Here is a 23215-nt window from a genome sequence, read left to right on the forward strand (position 1 = left end):
ATTCAAAGTTTTCTAGATATGTGCACATTTGCAATCAGAACTTGGCGTGGTCTGACCACGCATGGTGGCTCACGCCTGTAATCCCAGCTCTTTAGGAGGCCGAGCAGGCAGGATTGATTGAGCCCAGGAGATCCAGGCTGCAGTGAGCTATGATTAGGCCACTGCACTCCAGCCTGAGCAACAGAGCAAGACCGAGCAGGACTCTGTATCACAGGAAAAAGAAAAAAAAAAAAAAAAAAAAAAAAACTTGGCTTGGCCTGGGATGGGGCGTGGCCAGAATGCCTTGCTTAGGAGGCAAGGCCCACAGCGCCCCGATGGCTGCCCAGCGAGCAACTGAGCAACCAGGTTGATGTTACAGGTTCTACAGGTTGGGTGAAAGCCACGCCCAGCCACCCCTATACAAACGAGTTGCTCCCCGCCCCTGCAGTCTTGAACCCCATCCTCCCGCCTGGCTTCTTCGGGACTCAGGAGTATCTTAACTTTGGCCTGATTTCTCCCATGTCACACCATTATGGGACCCAGAAATCTTGTTGCCAAATTCCTGTCCCCTCAGACACCCACTTTCCAACCCTTGCTTCTAGGGAACCCACGGGCCTGGTGGCTCTGTGCCTCCTTCCTCGGAGACAGAGAGATAGCAATGCCTCCCTGACCGTTTCCTCCTTGAAATCTCAGTTATCTGACCTTTAACCCCATGCCACGACCAAAGTCCCATACCACTCGACAAAGTGCTGTGTCCAAGTCCCACTTCCCGGCAGCTCCCAGCCCTTCCCCTCCCCTCTCCAAGAAGAGACCCACGGCAGGGCAAAGTGGCTCACGCCTGTAATCCCAGCACTTTAGGAGGCCGAGGCGGACGCATCGCTTGAGCTCAGAAGTTCAAGACCAGCCTGGGCAACATAGTGAGACCCCCGTCTCTACTAAAAATACAAAAAATAAAATAAAATAGCCAGAACTGCTGATGCGCGCCTGTGGCCCCAGCTACTCAGGAGGGTGAGGTGGGAGGATCACTTGAGCCTGGCAGACAGAGGTTGCAGTGAGCTAAGATCTCACCACTGCACTCCAGCCTGGGTGACAAAGCAAGACCTTGTCTCAAAAAAAAAAAAAAAAAGTCCCAGGCCTCCCCTAGCCCTTTGCCCCTCTCTGAAGGGACCCAGACATCCTACCTGCACTTCCCACCCACCCACTGAGAAGCCCCCTCCTACCGCTACCCACCAAAGCCACCCCACCCTGCTCCTTTTTGAGAATCAAACTCAAACCGCACCAGCTAATTTTTTTTTCTTTTTTGTATTTTTATTAGAGACACGGTTTCACCATGTTGGCCAGGCTGGTCTCGAACTCCTGACCTCAGGTGATCTGCTTGCCTCAGCCTCCTAAAGTGCTGGGATTACAGTTGTGAGCCATCGCTCCCGGCCACATTTTATTTTTTTTTTTAAACATTTTTTAGAGATGGGGCCTCACTGTGTTGCCCAGGCTGGTCTTGAACTCCTGGGCTCATGTGATCCTTCCACCTCGGCCACCCAAAGTGCTGGGATTACAAGCCAGATTTGGCTCCCGGCCTCCAAATCCCACCTCTTGAAGACCCACGTGCCAGGTCCTCCAGTCCCCGCCCCCTTTGGAGACACTGGTACCTGCAGGCCCCTCCCCGGTTCTCTAGGACCCGCCCTCTCCTTTCACTCTGGGCGAGGCCGTGCCTATCCCGGGCGCACCGGTCGCTGCCGGCACACGCGAGGCTCCCATGGCTCTGGCGGTGGCCCCGTGGGGGCGACAGTGGGAAGAGGCCCGCGCCCTGGGCCGGGCAGTCAGGATGCTGCAGCGCCTAGAAGAGCAATGCGGCGACCCCCGGCTGTCCGTGAGTCCCCCTTCGCTGCGGGACCTGCTGCCCCGCACAGCGCAGCTGCTTCGAGAGGTGGCCCATTCTCGGCGGGCGGCCGGCGGAGGCGGCCCCGGGGGTCCCGGCGGCCCCGGGGACTTTCTACTCATCTACCTGGCCAATCTGGAGGCCAAGAGCAAGCAGGTGGCCGCGCTGCTGCCTCCCCGGGGCCAAAGGAGTGCCAACGACGAGCTCTTCCGGTCGGGCTCCAGACTCAGGTGAGCCTTCGCCCCTGAACAAAGTCCTCAGGGGTGAGGCCCAGGCCTTGCTGCCAGCCCCTCCTCCCTCAGACCCAGGAACTCAGGCCCCCACCCCCTCCTCCCTCAGACCCAGGAACTCAGGCCCCCATCCCCTCCTCCCTCAGACCCAGGGGTCCAGGCCCCAGCCCCTCCTCCCTCAGACTCAGGGGTCCAGCCCCCCAGGGGTCCAGCCCCCAGCCCCTCCTCCCTCAGACCCAGGGGTCCAGGCCCCAGCCCTTCCTTCCTAAAGGAACCTGGAACATGGGCCACCCAGTTTTCTCCTTCCTTGGGCGCCCATGCCCTCAGCCCCATTTTGCCATTTCCTTGGTCACCCAGCAGCCCGATTCTGGTTCCCACTATCCCACTATCTCAGAATTCGTGGACCCCATGGGGCTTCCTACATTGAGGATAAAATAAAAGTTAGCTATTACTATTATTCTCTGATTCAAAGTTCTCTAGATGTGTGCACATTTGTGATCAGAACTTGGCCTGATCTGGCCGGGTACAGTGGCTGACACCTGTAATCCCAGCTCTTTGGGAGGCCCAGCTGGGAGGATCAGGCCTCAGAATGTGGAGACCCCATGGGCTCCTAGGTGGAGCAGAGGTAGATGGACACACCCAAAGAAACTGATCATTAGGCCCCCATCTCGGTTTCTGCCTGGACTACCCACTTGGTCTTTAGTTCCTGAGGAACAGCTGGCTGCAGACCCAGGACCTGCCTGGAGGCCACCCCTCTGCTGTTCTGCACTGAGGAAGGCATCTCAGAGTGACAGGGCAGACGAGGTTTGGGGCCCAGAGCCCAGAACAAGGTCTAGTTCAGTGACCCATGCCACTTCTTTATATTAAATATTTTGTAGTGTCTCTTTTTTTTTTTTGGACACAAGGTCTGGCCCTGTCGCCCAGCCTGGAGGGCAGTGGCACCATCATGACTCACTGCAGCCTCCAACTCCTGGGCTCAAGTGATCCTCCCACCTCAACCTGCCATGTAGCTGGGACCACAGACGTGCACCACCATGCCAGGCTAATCTTTTTATTTTTTGGTAGAGAGGAGGTCTTGCTATGTTGGCTAGGCTGGTCTCAAACTCCTGGCCTCATGCAATCTTCCTACCTCAGCCTCCCAAAGTGCTGAGATTATAGGCGTGAGCCACCACGCCCAGCAGGAATGGACTCTTACCTTACACTGATGAGAGAGAGTCCAGAGCCTTATCCCTGCAGGTGTTCCCCATGAGGGGAGGAAGAGGGTGTCAGTGGGAGCCCCAAGGATAGCTGGAGTCCTTGCCCATCCCCACAGGCGACAGCTGGCCAAGCTGGCCATCATCTTCAGCCACATGCACGCAGAGCTGCATGCACTCTTCCCCGGGGGAAAGTACTGTGGACACATGTACCAGCTCACCAAGGCCCCAGCCCACATCTTCTGGAGGGAGCGTTGCGGAGCCCGGTGAGTAGGCCCTTGTCCTCAGGGACCCTCAGCTCCCGGAGCCCCATCCTGCCCTGGCCCAGGGACCCAGGAGTCCGGGCCCACAGCTGCTTCTTTCCTGGAGAGCCTCCCATCATAGGCTCCGGGAGGCCTCAGCGGTGTCTCTCCCACCCCTCTCCCACCCAGGTGTGTGCTGCCCTGGGCTGAGTTTGAGTCCCTCCTGGGCACCTGCCACCCTGTGGAACCAGGCTGCACAGCCCTGGCCTTGCGCACCACCATCGACCTCACCTGCAGCGGGCACGTGTCCATCTTCGAGTTCGACGTCTTCACCAGGCTCTTTCAGGTCAGGGAAGGCCCAGGCTGGGAGCTAGACTCGTGTCCAGGAGGAAGAAGAGGGCTGAATCCTGGACTCCTGGGTCTGAGGGAGGAGGGGCTGGGGGTCTGGACTCCTGGGTCTGAGGGAGGAGGGTCTGAGGGAGGAGGGGCTGGGGCCTGGACTCCTGGGTCTGAGGGAGGAGGGGCTGGGACCTGGACTCCTGGGTCTGAGGGAGGAGGGGCTGGGACCTGGAGTCCTGGGTCTGAGGGAGGAGGGGGTGAGGGCCTGGACTCCAGGGTTTGAGGGAGGAGAGGCCTGGGGGCCTGGACTCTTGGGTCTGAGGGAGGAGGAAGCTAGGGTCCCAAACTCCTGAGTTCTGGAGAAAGAAGAGCTTGGGGTCTTGTAAAAGGGGTATGCCTGAGGCCCACCATGGGTGTGAAGGAGGTGGTTGGATTCTCGGGCCCTAGGGACTACTTAGGGATGTGAGCTGCTTCCCTGGTCTCTCCCTGACCCAAGTCCTGCCCCACCCCAGCCATGGCCAACACTCCTCAAGAACTGGCAGCTCCTGGCAGTCAACCACCCAGGCTACATGGCCTTCCTCACCTATGATGAGGTCCAAGAGCATCTGCAGGCCTGCAGGGACAAGCCAGGCAGGTAAAGCGTCCAGGGCTCCGCAGAACAAGGCTGCAGGGCTCAGGGATCTGGGCTCTGGGCTGGTGCGTGGTGGAGACCAGATGTCCTTCCAAGAGTGGGAACAGAGGTACCCAGGACCCCAGAGAGTTGATAACTCGGAGGCAGGACACTGAGTGCCCCTCCCAGCCCGCCTCCTCTCTCGAGGCCTCCTGTACTGTCCCATAATCCTGCAGCTAAGGGACAGTGCCCGCTCTAGCAAGGAGCCCAAAGACCCTGCTTGAGGGTAAGGTCTGTTTCTGGTAGGTCAGGGCCGTTTTGCACCATCTGTTCAATATTTTGAGTATGAATTTCCCACCTGTTGGCATAGGAGACTGAAAAACAAGACATATGAGTCCTTACATTATTTCAACCAGGAGTTTTGAGCTGTTGGGTCCCCCTAGAGTGCTGAGAATTGAGCTGTCTAGGTACCAAGAGAATAGAAGGTCAGGTTTGTGAGTCTCTGCAGGGCTGAGGTGCAGGGGTAGGACGGTGAGTGCATTAGCATTCTTCCAGTTACACTTCAAACTGATTTAAGGGGGAAAAAAAAAGGAAAAAATAAATTCCTGTAATTGAAAAGGCCAGGCCGGGCACAGTGGCTCACACCTGTAATCCCAGCACTTTGGGAGGCCGAGGTGGGTGGATCACCTGAGGTCAGGAGTTCAAGACCAGCCTGGCCAACATGGTGAAACCCCCATCTCTACTAAAAATACAAAAAAATTAGCCAAGCGTGGTGGCATGTGCCTGTAATCCCAGCTACTTGGGAGGCTGAGGCAGGAGAATCACTTGAACCCGGGAGGCGGGGTTGCAGTGAGCCAAGATCACGCTATTGCACTCCAGCCTGGGCAACAAGAGTGAAACTCCATCTCAAAAAAATTTTAAAAAATACAAAAATTAGCCTGGCATGGTGATGCGTGCCTGTAGTCCCAGCTACTTGCGAGGTTGAGGCATAAGAATCACTTGAACTCGAAAGGCGGAGGTTGCAGTGAGCCAGGATCCTGCCACTGCACTCCAGCCTGGTTAACAGAGCAAGACTCTGTCTCAAAAACAAAAAGGAAGAAAAGAAAAGAAAGAAAAGAAGGCCAGGGTGTGGGTTTCAGGCACAGCTAGATCCAGGTGCTCAACGGCTACTGTCAGCAATCAGTTCCTGTTCATCCCCTTTCTCTGCTTTCCTCTGTTTGCTTCATTCTCAAACATGGTTTCTCCTCATGGTGGCAAATGACTTCTAGAAGCCCCAGCTGTGTACCCTACCTTCTTAGCAACCTCTGTAAGAAAGGGGGCACCTTGCTCTGACGCTTCCAGCAAAATTCCCAGAATGGACTCCTGTCACTGTGGTCAGGGGTCCTAAAATGCACTGATTGGCCACCCCAGCCTTGTTTAAACTCCAGTGAAGCGGGGAGAGATCTCCAAATGGAAGCAGGTCTGTTTTTATCATAAAAGAGCCAAGCAGGTACAAACAGCATATATCCCCTAGAGAGGCAGGCGGGGATCTCGCACATGCCATTGCCTACAAGATGGGAAGCTGGGGGTGAGGACTTAGACACCTGGATTCCCAACAGGGCGGGGGACTGGGAGTTTGCCAAAGGGACGGCGGTGACCACTTCCTCACCCCATCCTACCTACCTCTCCCTCCAGCTACATCTTCCGGCCCAGCTGTACTCGCCTGGGGCAGTGGGCCATCGGCTATGTGAGCTCAGATGGCAGCATCCTGCAGACCATCCCTGCCGACAAACCCCTGTCCCAGGTGCTCCTGGAGGGACAGAAGGACGGCTTGTGAGTCTCCATTCTGGTAGGAGGAGGGTGTCAGCAAAATCTGGTTGGAAAGATCTTGCATGTTGAGCACTGCCGGCGGCCACCACGTTTGAGGGTGCAACCATTCACATAGGGGACGTCTCAAATCTGCAGTACTAGAAGGTTCCAGCAGGTGGCAGTCAAAGGTCTTGAGGAAGGGGCTCCTCTGAGGTTTGCACAAAATGGCCATAGGTCGGACCCAGCCACAGCCCCGAGAAGTGTGTGGGGCATTGGGCACAACCGCAAGAGCTCCATTCCTTGGAACTGAGCTCAAGAGCGTTTGTTTCTATTTTCTTTCTCTTTTATTTTAGTTAATTTTTTAAAAATGAGATGGGGTTTCGCCATGTTGCCCAGGCTGGTCTCGAACCCCTGGGCTCAAGCCATCTGCCCGCCTTGGCCTCCCAAAGTGTTGAAATGACAGGCGTGAGCCACCGTTCCCGGCCAGCTTTTGCTTCTAGATATCAGATCCTGCTCTAGAATCTAGATTGATGGGGCAGAAACAGAACTGGAGAACTTGCTAGACACGTGGGGTTTTTTTTTGCTTTTTTGTTTTTTTTTTTTGAGACGGAGTCTCGCTCTGTCGCCTGGGCTGGAGTGCAATGGCATGATCTCGGCTCACTGCAACCTCTGCCTCCCGGGTTCAACCGATTCTCCTGCCTCAGCCTCCGGAGTAGCTGGGGTTACAGGCACGCACCACCACGCCCGGCTAATTTTTCTTTGTATTTTTAGTAGAAATAGGGTTTCACCATGTTGGTCAGGCTGGTCTTGAACTCCTGACCTCGTGATCCACCCACCTCGGCCTCCCAAAGTGCTGAGATTACAGGCGTGAGCCACCATGCCCGGCCCTAATTTTTGGATTTTTAGTAGAGATGGGGTTTTGCTATGCCAGGCTGGTCTCAAACTCCTGACCTCCAGTGATCTTCCCTCCTTGGACTCCCAAAGTGCTGGGATTACAGGTGTGAGCCACCGTGCCTGTCCAAGAAGGCAGGTTTCTTTTCAAAGTTTCACCTTTAGCCAGAACTTTCTTATCAGTCATATCTATATGACTGACATACAAGAGAGGAGATAGGAGGGTAGGTAGCTAGCTAGATAGCCAGATAGATAGATAGACAGATAGATAGAGATGCTGTTATTTGCAATAATTGTTATTTATTTTTCAATATATAATTTTTTAAACATTTTTGGCGGGGCACAGTGGTTCATGCCTGTAATCCCAGCACTTTGGGAGGCCAAGGCGGGCGGATCACCTGAGATCAGGAGTTCAAGACCAGCCTGGTCAACATGGTGAAACCCCATCTCTACTAAAAATTAAAAAAAAAAATTAACTGGGCGCAGTGGCACGCATCTGTAATCCCAACTACTCCGGAGGCTGAGGCAGAATTGCTTGAACCTGGCAGGTGGAGGTTTCGGTGAGCTGAGATCACGCCACTGCACTCCAGCCTGGGTGACAGAGTGAGACTCCATCTGAGAAAAACAAAACAAAACAAAAAAATTTTATTGTATATTTCGTAGAGATGGGGGGAGGTCTCACCATGTTGACTAGGCTGGTCTCGAACTCCTGAACTCAAGCAATCTGCCCGCCTCAGCCTCCCACAGTGCTCAGATTACAGGTGCGAGCCACACGCCTGACCAATTTGCAGTAATTATCTTCTATAAAGTCACCACACACCCTGAATTGTTGAATACCAAGCCATTGCTCCCAGGGGAAATACATTCTTGGGTCCTGAGTAGCTAGGACTACAGGTGCACACCACCACGCCCGGCTGGGTCACGACATTTTTGTCAACCAATCACAACATAGTAACCTTTATGTATGTTTTTGTTTAAAGACACTTTTTCAAGGCCAGGCGCAGTGGCTCACACCTGTAATCCCAGCACTTTGGAACGCCGAGACAGGCGAACATGAGGTTAGGAGATCGAGACCATCCTGCCTAATACGGTGAAACCCCGTCTCTACTAAAAACACACAAAAAAATTAACCTGGCTTGGTGGTGGGCACCTGTAGTCCCAGCTGCTCAGGAGGCTGAGGCAGGAGAATGGCGTGAACCCGGGAGGCGGAGGTTGCAGTGAGCCGAGATCATGCCACTGCACTCCAGCCTGGGCGACAGAGCGAGACTCCGTCTCAGAAAAAAAAAAAAAAAAAGACACTTTATTCAGTACCTATTGTTGGTTTATTAACATTGAACTCACAACCAACAACAGTATAACTTGTGTCTCAGCGAAGCTTATACGACACACACGTTTTCTCCATAAGACACATCACAGCCTTCTTTCACTTAGGAACAGGAGACAACACTTCAGCTACTCTTGGGGACCATTTAAAACAGAAAAATCAGACACTGGGCATGGTGGCTCATGTCTGTAATCCCAGCACTTTGGGAGACTGAGGCAGGCAGATCACTTGAGGTCAGGAGTTCAAGACCAGCCTGGCCAACATGGTGAAACCCGGTCTCTAGCCAGGCGTGGTGGTGTATGCCTATAATCCCAGCTACTCGGGAGGCTGAGACAGGAGAATCGCTTGAACCCAGGAGGTTGAGGCTGCAGTGAGCCAAGATCACGCCTCTGCATTCCAGCTTAGGTGACAGAGTGAGATTCCATCTCAAAAACATAAAAATAAAGTCAATCATAAGCCGGGCGCAGTGGCTCACGCCTGGAATCCCAGCACTTTGGGAGGCTGAGGCGGGTGGATCATGAGGTCAGGAGATCGAGACCATCTTGGCTAACGCTGTGAAACCCTGTCTCTACTAAAAATACAAAAAATTAGCTGGGCACAGTGGCGGGCGTCTATAGTCCCAGCTACTCGGGAGGCTGAGGCAGGAGAATGGCGTGAAGTCAGGAGGTGGAGCTTGCGGTGAGCCGAGATCACGCCACTGCACTCTAGCCTGGGCGACAGAGCGAAACTCTATCTCAAAAAATAAAAATAAGAATAAAATAAAGTCAATCAGTCCCTTCTTACTGGGTGTTTATGCACAGAGGAGGATGCTGCATTTAAATTTTTTTTTTTTTAATTTAAAAAATTTATTTGCACCGGGCACTGTGGCTCATGCCTGTAATCCCAGCACTTCGGGAGGCCGAGGCGGGCAGATCACCTGAGGTCAGGAGTTCAAGACCAGCCTGGCCAACATGGTGAAACCCTGTCTCTACTAAAAATACAAAAATTAGCCAGGCGTGGTGGCAGGCGCCTGTAATTCCAGCTACTTGGGAGGCTAAGGCAAGAGAATCGCTTGAACCCAAGAGGCAGAGGTTGCAGTGAGCCGAGATCACGCCATTGCACTCCAGCCTAGGGGATGAGAGTGAGGCTTCATCTCAAAAAAAAAAAAAAAAAAATTATTCACCAGGCATGGTGGCTCATGCCTGAAATCCTAGAACTTTGTGGGAGGATCACTTGAGCCCAAGAGTTTGAGACCAACCTGGACAACATAGTGAGCCCCCATCTCAATAAAAAGAAAAAAAAATAGAGGCAAGGTATCACTATGTTGTCCAGGCTGGTCTCAAACTGCTGGGCTCAAGCGACCCTCCCTCTTTGGCCTCCCAGAGTGCTGGGGTTACAGGTGTAAACCACTGCACCTGGCCAGTGCTGCATTTTTGTTTGTTTGTTTGTTTGTTTTTTGTGACAGGGTCTCGCTGTCACCCAAGCTGGAGTGCAGTGACATGACCACGGCTCACTGCTGCAACCTCGACCTCCCAGGCTCAGGTGATTCTCCCACTTCAGCCTCTCCCGAGTAGCTGAGACCACAGGCACAAGCCACCATGCCCAGCTAATTTTTTTAATTTTTTTTTTTTTTAGACATAGTGTCTTTCTGTGTTGCCCAGGCTGGTCTCGAACCCCCGGGCTCAAGCAGTCCTCCCGCCTCAGCCTCTCAGAGTGCTGGGATTCAGGCATGAGCCACTGCTCCCAGCCAGGGCTGCATGTTTTATAAGCACTGTCTTTCTTATTTATTTTTAAAATGTCTTCTTTTTTTTTTTTTTTTTTTTTTTGAGACAGACTCTTGCTGTGTTGCCCAGGCTGGAGTGCAGTGGTGTGATATCCATTCACTACAACCTCTGCCTCCTGGGTTCATGAAATTCTCCTGCCTCAGCCTCCCAAGTAGCTGTGATTGCAGACACGCACCTCCATGCCCGGCTAGTTATTATTTTATTTATTTATTTATTTTGCTATTTTTAGTAGAAACGGGGTTTCACCATGTTGGCCAGGCTGGTCTCAAACTCCTGGCCTCAAATGATCTGCCTGCCTCGGCCTCCCAAAGTTCTGGGATTACAGGTGTGAGCCAACGTGCCCGGCCAGCGCTGTCTTATTTAATCCTCATCACAAATCTTTGCCTCAGGCGTGATTATGTCCATGTTACAGAAGGGGAAACTGAGGCCAGAAAGGTAGAGTGGCCCCAGCCAGGTCACACAGTGTGTTAGTGGGAGAGCCACTGTGGGGCTCAGGTCAGGGATCCTGCACTGCTCCACATGACAGGCCAGGCAGGGCCACTAGCCTCGGGGACTCATGACCCCGTTGGGATAATTGGAGTAGCGTTGAGACGTGCCAGATAGGCCGAGGAAATGGTCCAGTGGGAGACCCAGGGAGCCCAGAGCTTGCTTCTCCGGCATCCTGGAGCCCAGTGCTGAGATCTGGCCTACGACCCTGGTTCTGAGTCTCTCTGGTCCTTGCTGTGTGACCTTGGGCAGATGCCTTTCCCACCCTGAGCCTTGGGTCACTGTCTGTGAGGGAAGAAGTGGTACAGGTGTTCTCAGAGGGTCTTTCCATCCTGATACTATCAGATTCTAGGATTTGATCACTTTCATGATCTGTGACGCTAAAATCTGTTATGCTTGGGCATGGAGGAGAAGAGTGAGGTTCTAGAAGAGCTAAGCCAGACATTTTCCTTTTTTTTTTTTTTTTTTTTTTTTTTGCGACAGAGTCTCACTCTGTCACCCAGGCTGCAGTGCAATGGCATGATCTCGGCTCACTGCAACCTCTGCCTCCTGGATTCAAGCAATTCTCCTGACTCAGCCTCCTGAGTAGCTAGGATTACAGGCATGCACCACCACGCCCAGCTAATTTTTATATTTTCAGTAGAGACGGGGTTCCACCATGTTAGCCAAGCTGGTCTTGAACTCCTGACCTCAGATGATCCACCCACCTCGGCCTCCCAAAGTGCTGGGATTACAGGCGTGAGCCACCACGCCTGCCCTAAGCCAGAAATTTTCATCCCATTTTCTGGTTCTTATTCTATCTCATCCTTGTTTCTGGAGCTTGAGTCACTGAGGTTTCGTGTGCCCTACCTTGGGAGTCTGAGGGGACATAGCCCTGCCCTGGGGTATCTGAGAAGATACAGTGCCAATTAGAGGCGGGCAGAGGGAAAATAACCCCAGGCCAGCAAGGGATTTGGGGCAGATCCTCATCTCAAGGGAAATATGGGGCCCTGTAGGGGGTAAAGGTCTTTGTTCATCTGGGGGTGGGAGATACTGGATGGCCCCCCAGTCCCCCTCTCTTCCCTTCCCCCAGCTACCTCTACCCAGATGGAAAGAACCACAACCCAGATCTGACTGAGCTCGGCCAGGCAGAACCCCAGCAGCGCATCCACGTGTCAGAGGTGAGACCCGCACCTGCACCTGCAGTCCCCGTTCCCTGACCCTGCCACCCCCACGTCGCCTTGGCTCAGAGGCCTGGGGTTGGAGTGTTGGCTTGGTGGCTGTGTGACCTTGGGTAAATCACTTGACCTCTCTGAGGCTCAGTTATTCTTCCAGAAAATACGGCTCCTCCTGCCTCTTTCCCAGGGGTGATCACGGGGATTAAATAAGGAACTGATGCTGCTGAGATCATCAGGACAGCTAATGCATTTGAGCATTTGCCAGCGATAGCCCCATGCCAGCTCCTAATCTTCACAGCCACCCCACGAGTGAGAGAAACACAATAATAAATAAATAATTTATTTTTTATTTATTTTTATTTTTAGAAACAGGATCTCTTCTGTCACCCAGGCTGGAGTGCAGTGGTGCAATCATGGCTCACTGCAGCCTTGACCTCCGGGCTCAAGCAATCCTCCCACCTCAGCCTCCCGAGCAGCTGGGAGTACCGGTGTGAGCCACTGCACCCAGCTAATTTTTGTATTTCTCTGTAGAGATGGCGTTTCGCCATGTTGCCCAAGCTGGTTTTGAACTCCTAGCTTCCAGCGATCCTCTCGCCTCCACCTCCCAAAGTGCTGGGATTATAGGCATGAGCCACTGTATCTGGCCCTAAATTTGTTTTAGTATAAATATATCCTGTGCAATATTTGGGACATCCTTATACTTCAAATTGTATTCACTGTTTACATGAAATTCAAATTTGGAGGCCGGGTGCCACCGCGCCCGTAATCCCAGCACTTTGGTAGGCCAAGGCAGGCAGATCACCTGAGGTCAGGAGTTCAAGACCAGCCTGGCCAACATAGTGAAACCCATCTCTACCAAAAATACAAAAATTAGCTGGGTGTGGGAGCTCACACCTGTAGTCCCAGCTGAGGCACTTGAGTTGGGAGGCTGAGGCACGAGAATCACTTGAACCCAGGAGGCGGAGGTTGCAGTGAGCTGAGATCACACCACTGCACTCCAGCCTGGGCAACAGAGTGAGACTTGGTCTCAAGAAAAAAAAAAAAAAAAAAAGAAAGAAATTCAAATTTAGATTAGGCACAGTGGTTCATGCCTGTAATCCTAGTACTCTGGGAGGCTGAGGCGGGTGGATCACTTGAGCCTGGGAGTTAGAGGTTGCGGTAGGCCAAGATCGCGACCCTGAACTTCAACCTGGGTAACAGAGTGGGGCTCCGTCCCACAAAAAAAAAAAAAAAGAATGAAATTCAAATTTAGCAGCATCCAGTACTTTTATTTGCTAAATCTGGCACCACTGGGTGTAAACAACTGGGGAGAAGAAGTCTCATAACAAGGAGCGAAGACATGGCTGGGTGAGGTGGCTCACACCTGTAATTCTAGCACTTTGGGAGGCCAAGGCGGGCAGATCACTTGAGGTCAGGAGTTCGAGACTAGCCTGGCCAACATGGTGAAACCCCATCTCTACTAAAAATACAAAAATTAGCCAGGTATGGTGGCTCATGCCTGTAGTCCCAGCTACTCAGGAGGCTGAGGCACGAGAATCACTTGAACCCAGAGGCAAAGGTTGCAGTGAGCCAAGATCGCGCCACTGCACTCCAGCCTGGGCAACAGAGCAAGACAGTCTCCAAAAAAAAAAAAAAAAAACGAGTGAAGACATGTAGGAGGCCGTTGGACATGCCAACCTTGGACTTAGGAGAGGGTTCAGGTCTGGCACAGAGGTTTGGTTTTTTTTTTTTTAAATAGAGACGGGGTCTTACTATGCTGCCCGTGCTGGTCCAGAACTCCTGGGCTCAAGCATTCCACCTGCCTTGGCTGCCAGAAGTGCTGGGATTACAGGCATGAGCCACAGCGCCAAGACAGAGGTTTGGGATTTTCTTTCTGTCTTTTTTTTTTTTTTTTTTTTTTCGAGACGGAATTTTGCTCTTGTTACCCAGGCTGGAGCTCAATGGTGCAATCTCAGCTCACTGCAGCCTCCATCTCCCGGGTTCAAGCGATTCTCCTGCCTCAGCCTCCCGAGTAGCTGGGACTACAGGCATGCACCACCATGCCCAGCTAATTTTTGTATTTTTAGTAGAGACGGGTTTCAACATGTTGACCAGGTTGGTCTCGAACTCCCGACCTCAGGTGATCCCTCCACCTCGGCCTCCAAAGTGCTGGGACTACAGGCGTGAGCCACCACAACCAGCTGAGGTTTGGGATTTTCTTCCTGTGGCCCAAGTTGTGTCCCCGTGGCTGAAACATGCCCCTCGCTGTCTTCTCTATCCTCTCACCTGCCAGGAGCAGCTGCAGCTCTACTGGGCCATGGACTCCACATTTGAGCTCTGCAAGATCTGTGCTGAGAGCAACAAGGATGTGAAGATCGAGCCGTGCGGGCACCTGCTCTGCAGCCGCTGCCTGGCTGCCTGGCAGGTGGGTCTGACCCCTGCGGCACCTTCCCCTCTGGTCTCCCCCTCTCTACAGGGAAAGCCCCAAAAGGATCTCCTCTATGCCTCAATGATCATATGGGGAAACCAAAGTCCAGAGAGGGCAGAGACCTGACGGCGACCACTCAGGAGCCCGGCTGTCTTTCCCCGGGCCTCTGGTTCCATCCCACTCTGCACACGCTGCCTCTCTTTCTCCCTCTCTGGCAATGTTATCAGTGGAAAGCTCTCCTTCCTTCTCTGCCTGGGTGATCCCCAGCCAGTGGCTTCACCTCTCTGAGCCTTAGCCTCGTCCCCTGGAGAACGGGGCTGAGAATAGTGACCTCCCAAGGGCCACAGTGAGGCTGGGCACGGTGGCTCATGCCTGTAATCTCAGCACTTTGGGAGGCCGGGGTGGGTGGATCACTTGAGGTCAGGAGTTCGAGACCAGCCTGGCCAACATGGGGAAAACCCGTGTCTACTAAAAAAAAAAAATAACAAAAATTAGACGGGTGTGGTGGTAGGTGCCTGTAATCCCAGCTGCTCGGGAGGCTGAGGCATGAGAATCACTTGAACCTGGGAGGCAGAGGTTGCAGTGAGCAGAGATCGCCCCACTGCACTCCAGCCTGGGTGACAGAGCGAGACTCCGTTTTTTTTAAAAAACAGCAACAACAACGAGGGCCACAGTGAGGGTCTGAGCCCAGAAAGGCCTGGTCTGGAAGCTGTGGCCACGGCTCCATGGGGGAGGATCCCTGGCCTGTGTGCCCCCTCCTGACCTCGGCTCTGGTTCCGTTCCTCTCTCACCTTCCCTCCCAGCATTTCCCTCCACATTCCCCTGCTCTCCACGACTCCTCTTCTCTCCTTCCGTCTCCCTTCCTCTGTCTGTCTTCCCCACATTGATCTTTTGGGCAGGGAGCTCCTTGTTGGCCCAAAAGATGGGATGGAGAGCAGGGGGGCACTGACCCTTTCCCTCCCGACCTCCCCCAGCACTCGGACAGCCAGACCTGCCCCTTCTGCCGCTGCGAGATCAAGGGCCGGGAGGCCGTGAGTATCTACCAGTTCCATGGTCAGGCTACTGCTGAGGACTCGGGGGACAGCAGTGACCAGGAAGGCAGGGAGTTGGAGCTGGAGCAGGTGAGCAGGGCCAGCCGGGAGCTGGAATCCGCATTCCTGAGGCCTGAGGGAGGAGGGATGGGGGCCTGGAATCCTGAGTCTGAGGGAGGAAGGGCTGGGGCCTAGACTCCTGGGTCTGAGGGAGGAAGAGCTGAGGGCCCGCACTCCTGGGTTCTAGGAGAGGAGGGGGCTGATAACAAGATTCTCAGGTCCTAGGGAAGTGGTCTTTGGCTTCCCCAAGGGCTGGGACTGTGGATTTCCCTGGCTATAACCCTCCTAAGTGTTCATATGTTGTCTTGGTCTCTGTTATATCTTGAGTCTAAAACAGTGCCTGAATGCTGAGTCCCAGGCAGGAGAACATGGAGGCGAGAAGAAAATGGCAGCTCACAAGCCCCCTCTCCTTCCTCTGTCCCCTCCAGGTGCCCCTTTCGGCTCCTCCATTGCCCCCACGGCCAGATCTGCCCCCTAGGAAGCCCAGAAATGCCCAGTCGAAGGTGGTGAGTCAGGCGCTGGTCTGAGGTTGGGGGCTGGGGCCTCCCTCACCTCCAGGGTCCCTGGTTCACCTGTGCACTCAGGGTGCCAGGGCAGGGACTCATCCTTGGCACCCATTTCCAAGGCCCCCATCCCCTCTGTGACCTCTTTCCTTGTTTTCTTCCTGGTTCATTACCCCTCTAGGACTTTCTTTTCTTTTCTTTTTTTTTTTTTTTTTTTGGAGACGGAATCCTGCTCTGTCGCTCAGGCTGGAGAGCAGTGGCGCAATCTTGGCTCACTGCAACCTCCACCTCCTGGATTCAAGCAATTCTCCTGCCTCAGCCTCCTGAGTAGCTGGGATTACAGGTGCCTGCCACCAGGCCCTGCTAATTTTTGTATTTTTAGTAGAGACAGAATTTCACCATATTGGTCAGGCTGATCTTGAACTCCTGACCTTGTGATCTGCCCTCCTTGGCCTCCCAAAGTGCTGGGATTACAGGAGTGAGCCACCGCGCCCAGCCTCAAGGACTTTCCTGCTCTCCTTCCAGCATCCCAGATGTGTCCTACCTCAGGGCCTTTGCACAAGCCCTTGGCCTGCATGGCCTTTCCTGAGGCTTGCTTTCGCATTCCTTCTTAGGGACGCCTTCCCTGATCACTGTGTTCAAGATAGCACCCCAAGCTGGGGTGGTGGCTCACGCCTGCAATCCCAATACTTCTTTTTTTTTTTTTTGAGTCAGAGTCTCACTCTGTAGCCCAGGCTGCAGTGCAGTGGCATAATCTCGGCTCACTGCAACCTCTGCCTCCCAGATTCAAGCAATGCTCCTGCCTCAGCCTCCTAAGTAGCTGGGACTACAGGCACCTGCCACCATGCCCGGCTAATTTTTGGATTTTTAGTAGAGACGAGGTTTTGCCACGCTGGCCAGGCTGGTCTTGAACTCCTGCCCTCAGTTGATCCACTCACCTTGGCCTCCCAAAGTGCTGGGATTACTGGCATGAGCTACCATGCCCAGCCTGCAATCCCAACACTTTGGGAGGCCAAGGCAGGAGGACGGTTTGAGCCCAGGCATTTGAGACCAGTCTGGGCAACATCACAAGACCCCAACACTACAAAAAATTTAAAAATTACCCCAAAGTTGTGGCGCACGCCCATAGTCCCAGCTGCTCAGGAGACTGAGGTGGGAGGGTCCCTTGATCCCAGGAGTTGGTAGCTCCAGTGAGGCGTGATCACACCACTGCACTCCAGCCTGGGCAACAGAATGAGACCCTGTCTCTAAACCAATAAAGAAAAAAAAAAAGTCTGTAATCCCAGATCTTAGGGAGGCAGAGGCAGGAGGAAAGCTTGAGCCCAGGATTTTGAGACCTTTCTGGGCAATATAATGGGACCCCATTCTCTAAAACAAAAAAAAAGAAAAGATGAAAATAGCACCGCTGTCCCTCCGGCCTCTGCTCTGCTGTATGTTCAAAGATCTTTCGCCACCCGGCAGAGCTTAGGGTTGGTTTTGTTGGCTTTTATCACTGTCAGGTTGCAACCTTCCTGCAGGTCAGCCCTTTGTTGTCTTCTCCAACATATCTGCAGAGTCCAGAACAGTGCCTAGCACACACACACATCATAGGTGCTCAATAAATAGATGCCAAATGAATACACTGAAGTGAGTCTTCCCAATAGCCCTATGAAGTCAAAAATGTTCCTCTCCCGGCTGGGCGCGGTGGCTTATGCCTGTAATCCCAACATTTTGGGAAGCTGAGGCAGGTGGATCACTGAGTTCAGGAGTTTGAGACCAGCCTGACCAACATGGTGAAACCCTGTCTCTACTGAAAATACAAAAATTAGCTGGGCGTGGTGGCGCACGTCTGTAAGCCCAGCTACTTGGAAGACTGGCAGGAGAATCGCTTGAACCCGGGAGGTGGAGGTTACAGCGAGCCAAGATTGCGCCACTGCACTCCAGCCTGGATGACAGAGTATGAGACCCTGTCTCAAAAAACAAACAAACAAACAAATGTTCCTCTCTCCATTTTCCAGAGGAAAAAAGTTCAGAGAGGTGACAGTACCTGCCCAAAACCACACACCCCGAAAGAGGAAAAGCGTGTTGGAGTCTGTAAGGCCCCCAAACCATCTACTTATTTTTTTGTTGTTTCTTTGTTTGTTTGTTTTTCTTTTGAGATGGAGTTTCACTCTTATTGCCCAGGCTGGAGTAAAATAGTATGATCTCGGCTCACTGCAGTCTTCGTCTCACTGCAACCTCCGCCTCTGGGGTTCAAGCGAATTCTCCTGCCTCAGCCTCCTGAGTAGCTGGGATTACAGGCATGTGCCACCACGCCTGGCAAATTTTGTATTTTTTAGTAGAGACGGGGTTTCTCCATGTTAGTCAGGCTGGTCTCGAACTCGCGACCTCAGGTGATCCGCCTACCTTGGCCTCCCAAAGTGCTGGGATTACAGGGGTGAGCCACCGCGCCCAGCCTACTTATTTTTTAATGAGCCCTGTCCTGGCTTTCTTTTCTCCCCACGCTACCACCCCAGGATTTTTGGGACCCTGGATTGCTGGGGAGAGGCAGATCTCAGTATCTCCGGCTGAGTACACACAGGCTTTGATCAATACTGGGCTGTCTTCAAACAAACAGCTCAGGAAGTCCGGGAACATTATTCGACCACAGCAAACAAGAGAGCCAGCAGGAAGCGGGGGTGGGGTGGTGGTGAAACCAGCCAGGGAAGCTAAAAACAGATCCAACCTGCCGCCAAAAGCAAATGGAAACATTAGGAGGCACTCAGCCGGCTCCCAGAGGACAGTGATGGGGGACACAGCCAGGACAGCAGGCTGACAGGGACCTCGGGCCTGATGGTGACACCTTTGCCTAGGCCGTACCCTCTGCCTCCCCCGCCCTTTCCTCCTCTCCCTAAACCCTGCCTGATTAAAATTCCAGTCCACTCCCACCTACCCTTTCATTCTTCAAAACATACCACGGAAGAGACAGCCTTGGGTTTGCTACTTCTCAGCAAAGCACTGTCATAACTTTTTTTTTTTTTTTTTGAGATGGAGTCTCACTTTGTCACCCAGGCTGGAGTGCAGTGGCACAATCTCGGCTCGTTGCAACTTCCGCCTCCCAGGTTCAAGTGATTCTCCTGCCTCAGCCTCTCGAGTAGCTGGGGTCACAGGTGCCCCCCACCATGCCCAGCTGATTTTTGTATTTTTAGTAGAGACGGGGTTTCATCATGTTGGCCAGGCTGGTCTTGAACTCCTGACCTCCAGTCATCTGCCCGCCTCAGCCTTCTAAAGTGCTGGGACTACAGGCGTGGGCCCCGCCTGTCATAACTTTTGCTATGTGCCTGGCATTGCTTTTTTTTTTTTTTTTAAGATGGGGTCTCTGTCTAGCGGAGTGTGGTGGCATGCACCTGTAATCCCAGCTACTCAGGAGGCTGAGGCAGGAGAATCACTTGAACTCAGGAGGCAGAGGTTGCAGTGAGCCGAGATAGCATCATTGCACTCCAGCCTGGGCGACAGAGCGAGACTCCGTCTCAAAAAAAAATGGGGTCTCTGTCAGCCAGGCTGGAGTGCAGTGGTGCAATCACAGCTAACTATAACCTCAATCTCCTGGGCTCAAGTGATCCTCCCTTGTCAGACCCCAGAGTAGCTACTAGGTGCATGTCTCCACACCCAGCTCATTTTTTAATTTTTTTTGCAGAGGTGAGGCTGGGGCTGCTGTGGACACTGGATGTGATGGGACTGCATCAGTGGTCAGTGTCACTGTGGTTGTGATCTGTGTATGGTGCAGTGGCCCCTGGGGTTGCTGTCTACACACTGCTATTCTCCATCTGAGAAACCTCCCTTTAGGGGACGACACTGCCATTGAGCTGGATCTCATCACCCCACTGACCACTGGGGACCTCTCTGACCCTCAGTGTTTTCATGGGGAAAATGGGGACCAGTCTGACGCAAGCCCCACAAGCTGGTTTTTTTTTTTTTTAATGTTTTAATTTAATTAGAGACAGAGTCTCACCATGTTGCCGAAGTTGATCTCTAACTCCTGGGCTCAAGTGATCCTCCTGTCTCGGCCTCCCAAAGTGCTGGGATTACTGGCATTAGCCACTTCGTCTAGCCTCCCCATGAGTTTTGATGGAGCCAGCAAGCTCAGTCATCTCTAACCTGAGTCATATCTCCTCCCTCACCTCTCAGAAATCTCCACTGGCAGCCAGGTTCGGTGGCTCACACCTGTAATCTCAGCACTTTGGGAGGCCGAGGTGGGCAAATCGCTTGAGGTCAGGAGTTTGAGACCAGCCTGGCCAACATGTTGAAACCCTGTCTCTACTAAAAAATACAAAAATTAGCCAGGCATGGTGGCGGGCACCCATAATCCCAGCTACTCGGGAGGCTGAGGTAGGAGAATCGCTTGATTCTCACTTGATTATCGCTTCCGCCAGGAGGCGGAAGTTGCAGTGAGCCGAGATTGTGCCACTGCACTCCAGCCTGGGCGACAGTGCAAAAACTCCGTCTCAAAAAAGAAGGAAAGAAAGAAATCCCCACTGGCTCCCCAGGGCTCTAAGAACTCAAGCCAAAGTCCTCTCCACTGCCCAAAGACCTGGGGCTGGGGATCTGACCCTTCCCCACCTCTCTGATCTCCCCCACTCCAACTCCTTTCCAGCAGCATTGGACCCTTGCTGCTCTTCTAACTTGCCAGCAAGCCCCCACTCACTTGGAGCCTCTGTCTGGATCCTTCTTGCACTCAGGCATCGGCTGGGTCATTTCCATCTCCAAGAGGCCTCCCCGGCATCTTCCCTCTCCCAGGCACTTTGAAGGACATGGAACATGCTCTGGGACGTTTCCTTGTTCAGGAGCTGATCAGTCACTGCAAGCCTTGGGTTCAGTGGAGCATCAGCTCCACCAGGACAAAGATAGTGTTCTGTCTTGTTCACAGCTGTCTTCTCAGAGCGAAAAACAGGGCCTTGGCCTGGCGCGGTGGGCCATGCCTGTAATCCCAGCACTTTGGGAGGCTGAGGCAGGAGGATGGTTTGAGCCCAGGAGGTCAAGGCTGCAGTGATCTATGGTCACATCACTGCACTTCAGACTAGGCAACAGAGTGAGACCCTGTTTTGCTTTGAGACAGTTTCGCTCTTGTTGCCCAGGCTAGAGTGCAGTGGTGCAATCTTGGCTTATGGTAATCCCCACTTCCTGGGTTCAAACGATTCTCCTGCCTCAGCCTCCAAGTAGCTGGAATTACAGGAATGTGCCACCACCCCTGGCTAATTTTGTATTTTTCATAGAGACAGGGTTTCACCATCTTGGCCAGGCTGGTCTCAAACCTGACCTCAGGTGATCCACCCACCTCGGCCTCCCAAAGTGCTGGGATTACAGGCGTGAGCCACCACCCGTGGCCCCTGTTTTTTCGGTTTGTTGTTGTTATTGTTGTTTTTTAAAAAAGAAAGACAAGGAAAGAAAGAGAGACAGAAAGAAAGGGAGAGAGAGAAAGAAGGAGGGAGAGAGAGAAAGGAAAGAAAGGAAAGAGAGAAATAGAAAAAGAAAGGGAGGGAGGGAAAGAAAAGGAAGGAAGGAGAGAGCGAGAGAAAGAAAGAAAAGAAGGAAAGAAAGAAAGAAAGAGAAAGAAAAAGAAAGAAAGAAAGAAGAGAGAGAGAACGAAGAAAAAAGAAAGAGAAAAGGAAAAGAAAATAAAAGGGCCTGACCCACTGGAGAGGCTTGGGAACTGTCTGTGGGGCACACGAGTGAGCAGAAGCATGGGCACATGGATGGACAGGCGGACAGACAAACTGAAACTTCATCCTACACGAGTTAGAGGTGAGAGGGAAAAGGCAGCATGGACTAGGGACAAGGCCAAAGGTCCTGTCAGACGGTGGCCGCCACCACTGTGTCACCCCTGTCCAGGGCCTGTGAAAGGACGTCCACCCAGGCTGCAGCCTAGCAGAGACATTTCTTAATCTCCTCCCCCCAGGCACTTCTGGCCCTCCCCAGACTTCGGGCCCCTCTTCTCTTGCCAAGAATTAAGGCTGTGGCCTCAGCTGCGCAGGAAGCCACCTCCAGCCCCCAGGTGGTCTGGGACTCCCAGATCTAAGACAAAGGGGGCAGGGAAGAGGGGCAGAGGGAAAGGTTGGATGCCGGCAATCAACCGCCCTCTCAAAATATCTCCATTGCAGCGACTCCTAAAGGGGAACTCCCCTCCAGCTGCCCTGGGACCCCAGGACCCTGCCCCGGCCTGAAGGCCAGGTGAGTCCACTCCCTAACCCTCCCTGGCCCACTCCACCCCACTCCACCCTCCTCCACCTGGAGGTGACCTCATCTAACCCACCCCTCTCTCCGCCTACAGGGCACCGAGATGTGCTGCTAAAGGGAGCCCCAAGGGCTGGAAGGGGGTTGTGAAACTGAAATAAACTGCCAAGCCTGGTCTGTCCTCCAGGGTGCGAAGGAAGAGTGCAGTGGCCAGCAGGGGGCAGCAGAGGGCAGCGGGCACTGGGAAAGGGCTGTCCCCAGGCCTGGTCCCGACCTGAACAACAGGAGTCCAGGCCCCAGGCCCTCCTCCCCCAGACCCAGCAGTCCATACTCCAGCCCCTCCTCCCTCAGACCCAGCAGTCCATACTCCAGCCCCTCCTCCCTCAGACCCAGAAGTCCAGACCCCCAGTCCCTCCTCCCCCAGACCCAGGAGTCCAGACCCTAGTCCGTCCTCCCTCAGACCCAGGAGTTCAGACCCCCAGCCCCTCCTTCCTTGGACTCAGGAGTCCGGACCCTAGACCCTCCTCCCTGGGACCCAAGAGTTCAGACCCCAGCCCCTCCTCCCCCAGACCCAGGAGTCCAGGCCCCCAGCCTCCTCCACCCTCCGATCTTCAAATGGAAGCTGGGGCCAGGCACGGTGGCGCACGCTTATAATTCCAAGGCTTTGGGGGGCCAAGTGGGAAAGACTGAGCCTAGGAAGCTGAGGTCGCAGGGAGCTGCGATTGTGCCACAGCAATCCAGCCTGGGTGACAGACCGAGATCCTGTCTTAAAAAAAAAAAGAAAGAAAAAAAAAGAAACTGGGCCCCCAGCCTTCTCTGTGATACCCAGGAGTCCTGCTCTCAGGATTTAGAAGTCCAGAATCCCAAGTTCTCTGAGAATCAGGCATCCAACCCTCCTCCTTCATCATGGCAAAAAAAATCCCTGGACCCAGACTCAGATATCCAGGTTAAGTCCCTAGTCAAAAGGACCACACGTTTCCCTGCTGGTTATCCACCTTGCCTTGCCACGGTCTGTTCTTATTCCTCTCTCTGTCCTTCATTCCTCTCTGACATCTTTCTCCCAGAGTAACTGCTAACTTCCAGTCTAAATCTTGCTGAGGAAGAAGAGATGCCACCTCATGATTCATCTTGGAGTGGCCCAAGCCTC

General features: G+C 53.3%; 1 protein-coding gene across 2 annotated transcripts; it reads left to right on the forward strand.

Annotated features, from left to right (window-relative positions):
* The first annotated feature begins 1669 nt into the window (after positions 1 to 1669).
* On the forward strand, positions 1670 to 22267 carry CBLC (Cbl proto-oncogene C). Of its 2 annotated transcripts, XM_032176431.2 has the most exons (11): positions 1691 to 2085; positions 3398 to 3544; positions 3710 to 3866; positions 4372 to 4493; positions 6144 to 6281; positions 11794 to 11881; positions 14151 to 14282; positions 15260 to 15406; positions 15805 to 15882; positions 21996 to 22065; positions 22166 to 22267. In XM_032176431.2, exons 1-10 carry the CDS (start codon positions 1733 to 1735, stop codon positions 22056 to 22058), a joined length of 1425 nt encoding a protein of 474 aa, XP_032032322.1. In that variant the 5' UTR covers positions 1691 to 1732; the 3' UTR covers positions 22059 to 22065; positions 22166 to 22267. The 2 variants fall into 2 exon arrangements, with proteins under 2 accessions (XP_032032323.1, XP_032032322.1); XM_032176432.2 differs by lacking the exon at positions 6144 to 6281 and having other exon boundaries at positions 1670 to 2085; positions 22166 to 22260.
* Positions 22268 to 23215: the final 948 nt, after the last annotated feature.

Source organism: Hylobates moloch, unplaced genomic scaffold (assembly GCF_009828535.3).
Source record: "Hylobates moloch isolate HMO894 unplaced genomic scaffold, HMol_V3 SCAFFOLD_15, whole genome shotgun sequence".
In the NCBI taxonomy this organism is placed as follows: domain Eukaryota; kingdom Metazoa; phylum Chordata; class Mammalia; order Primates; family Hylobatidae; genus Hylobates; species Hylobates moloch.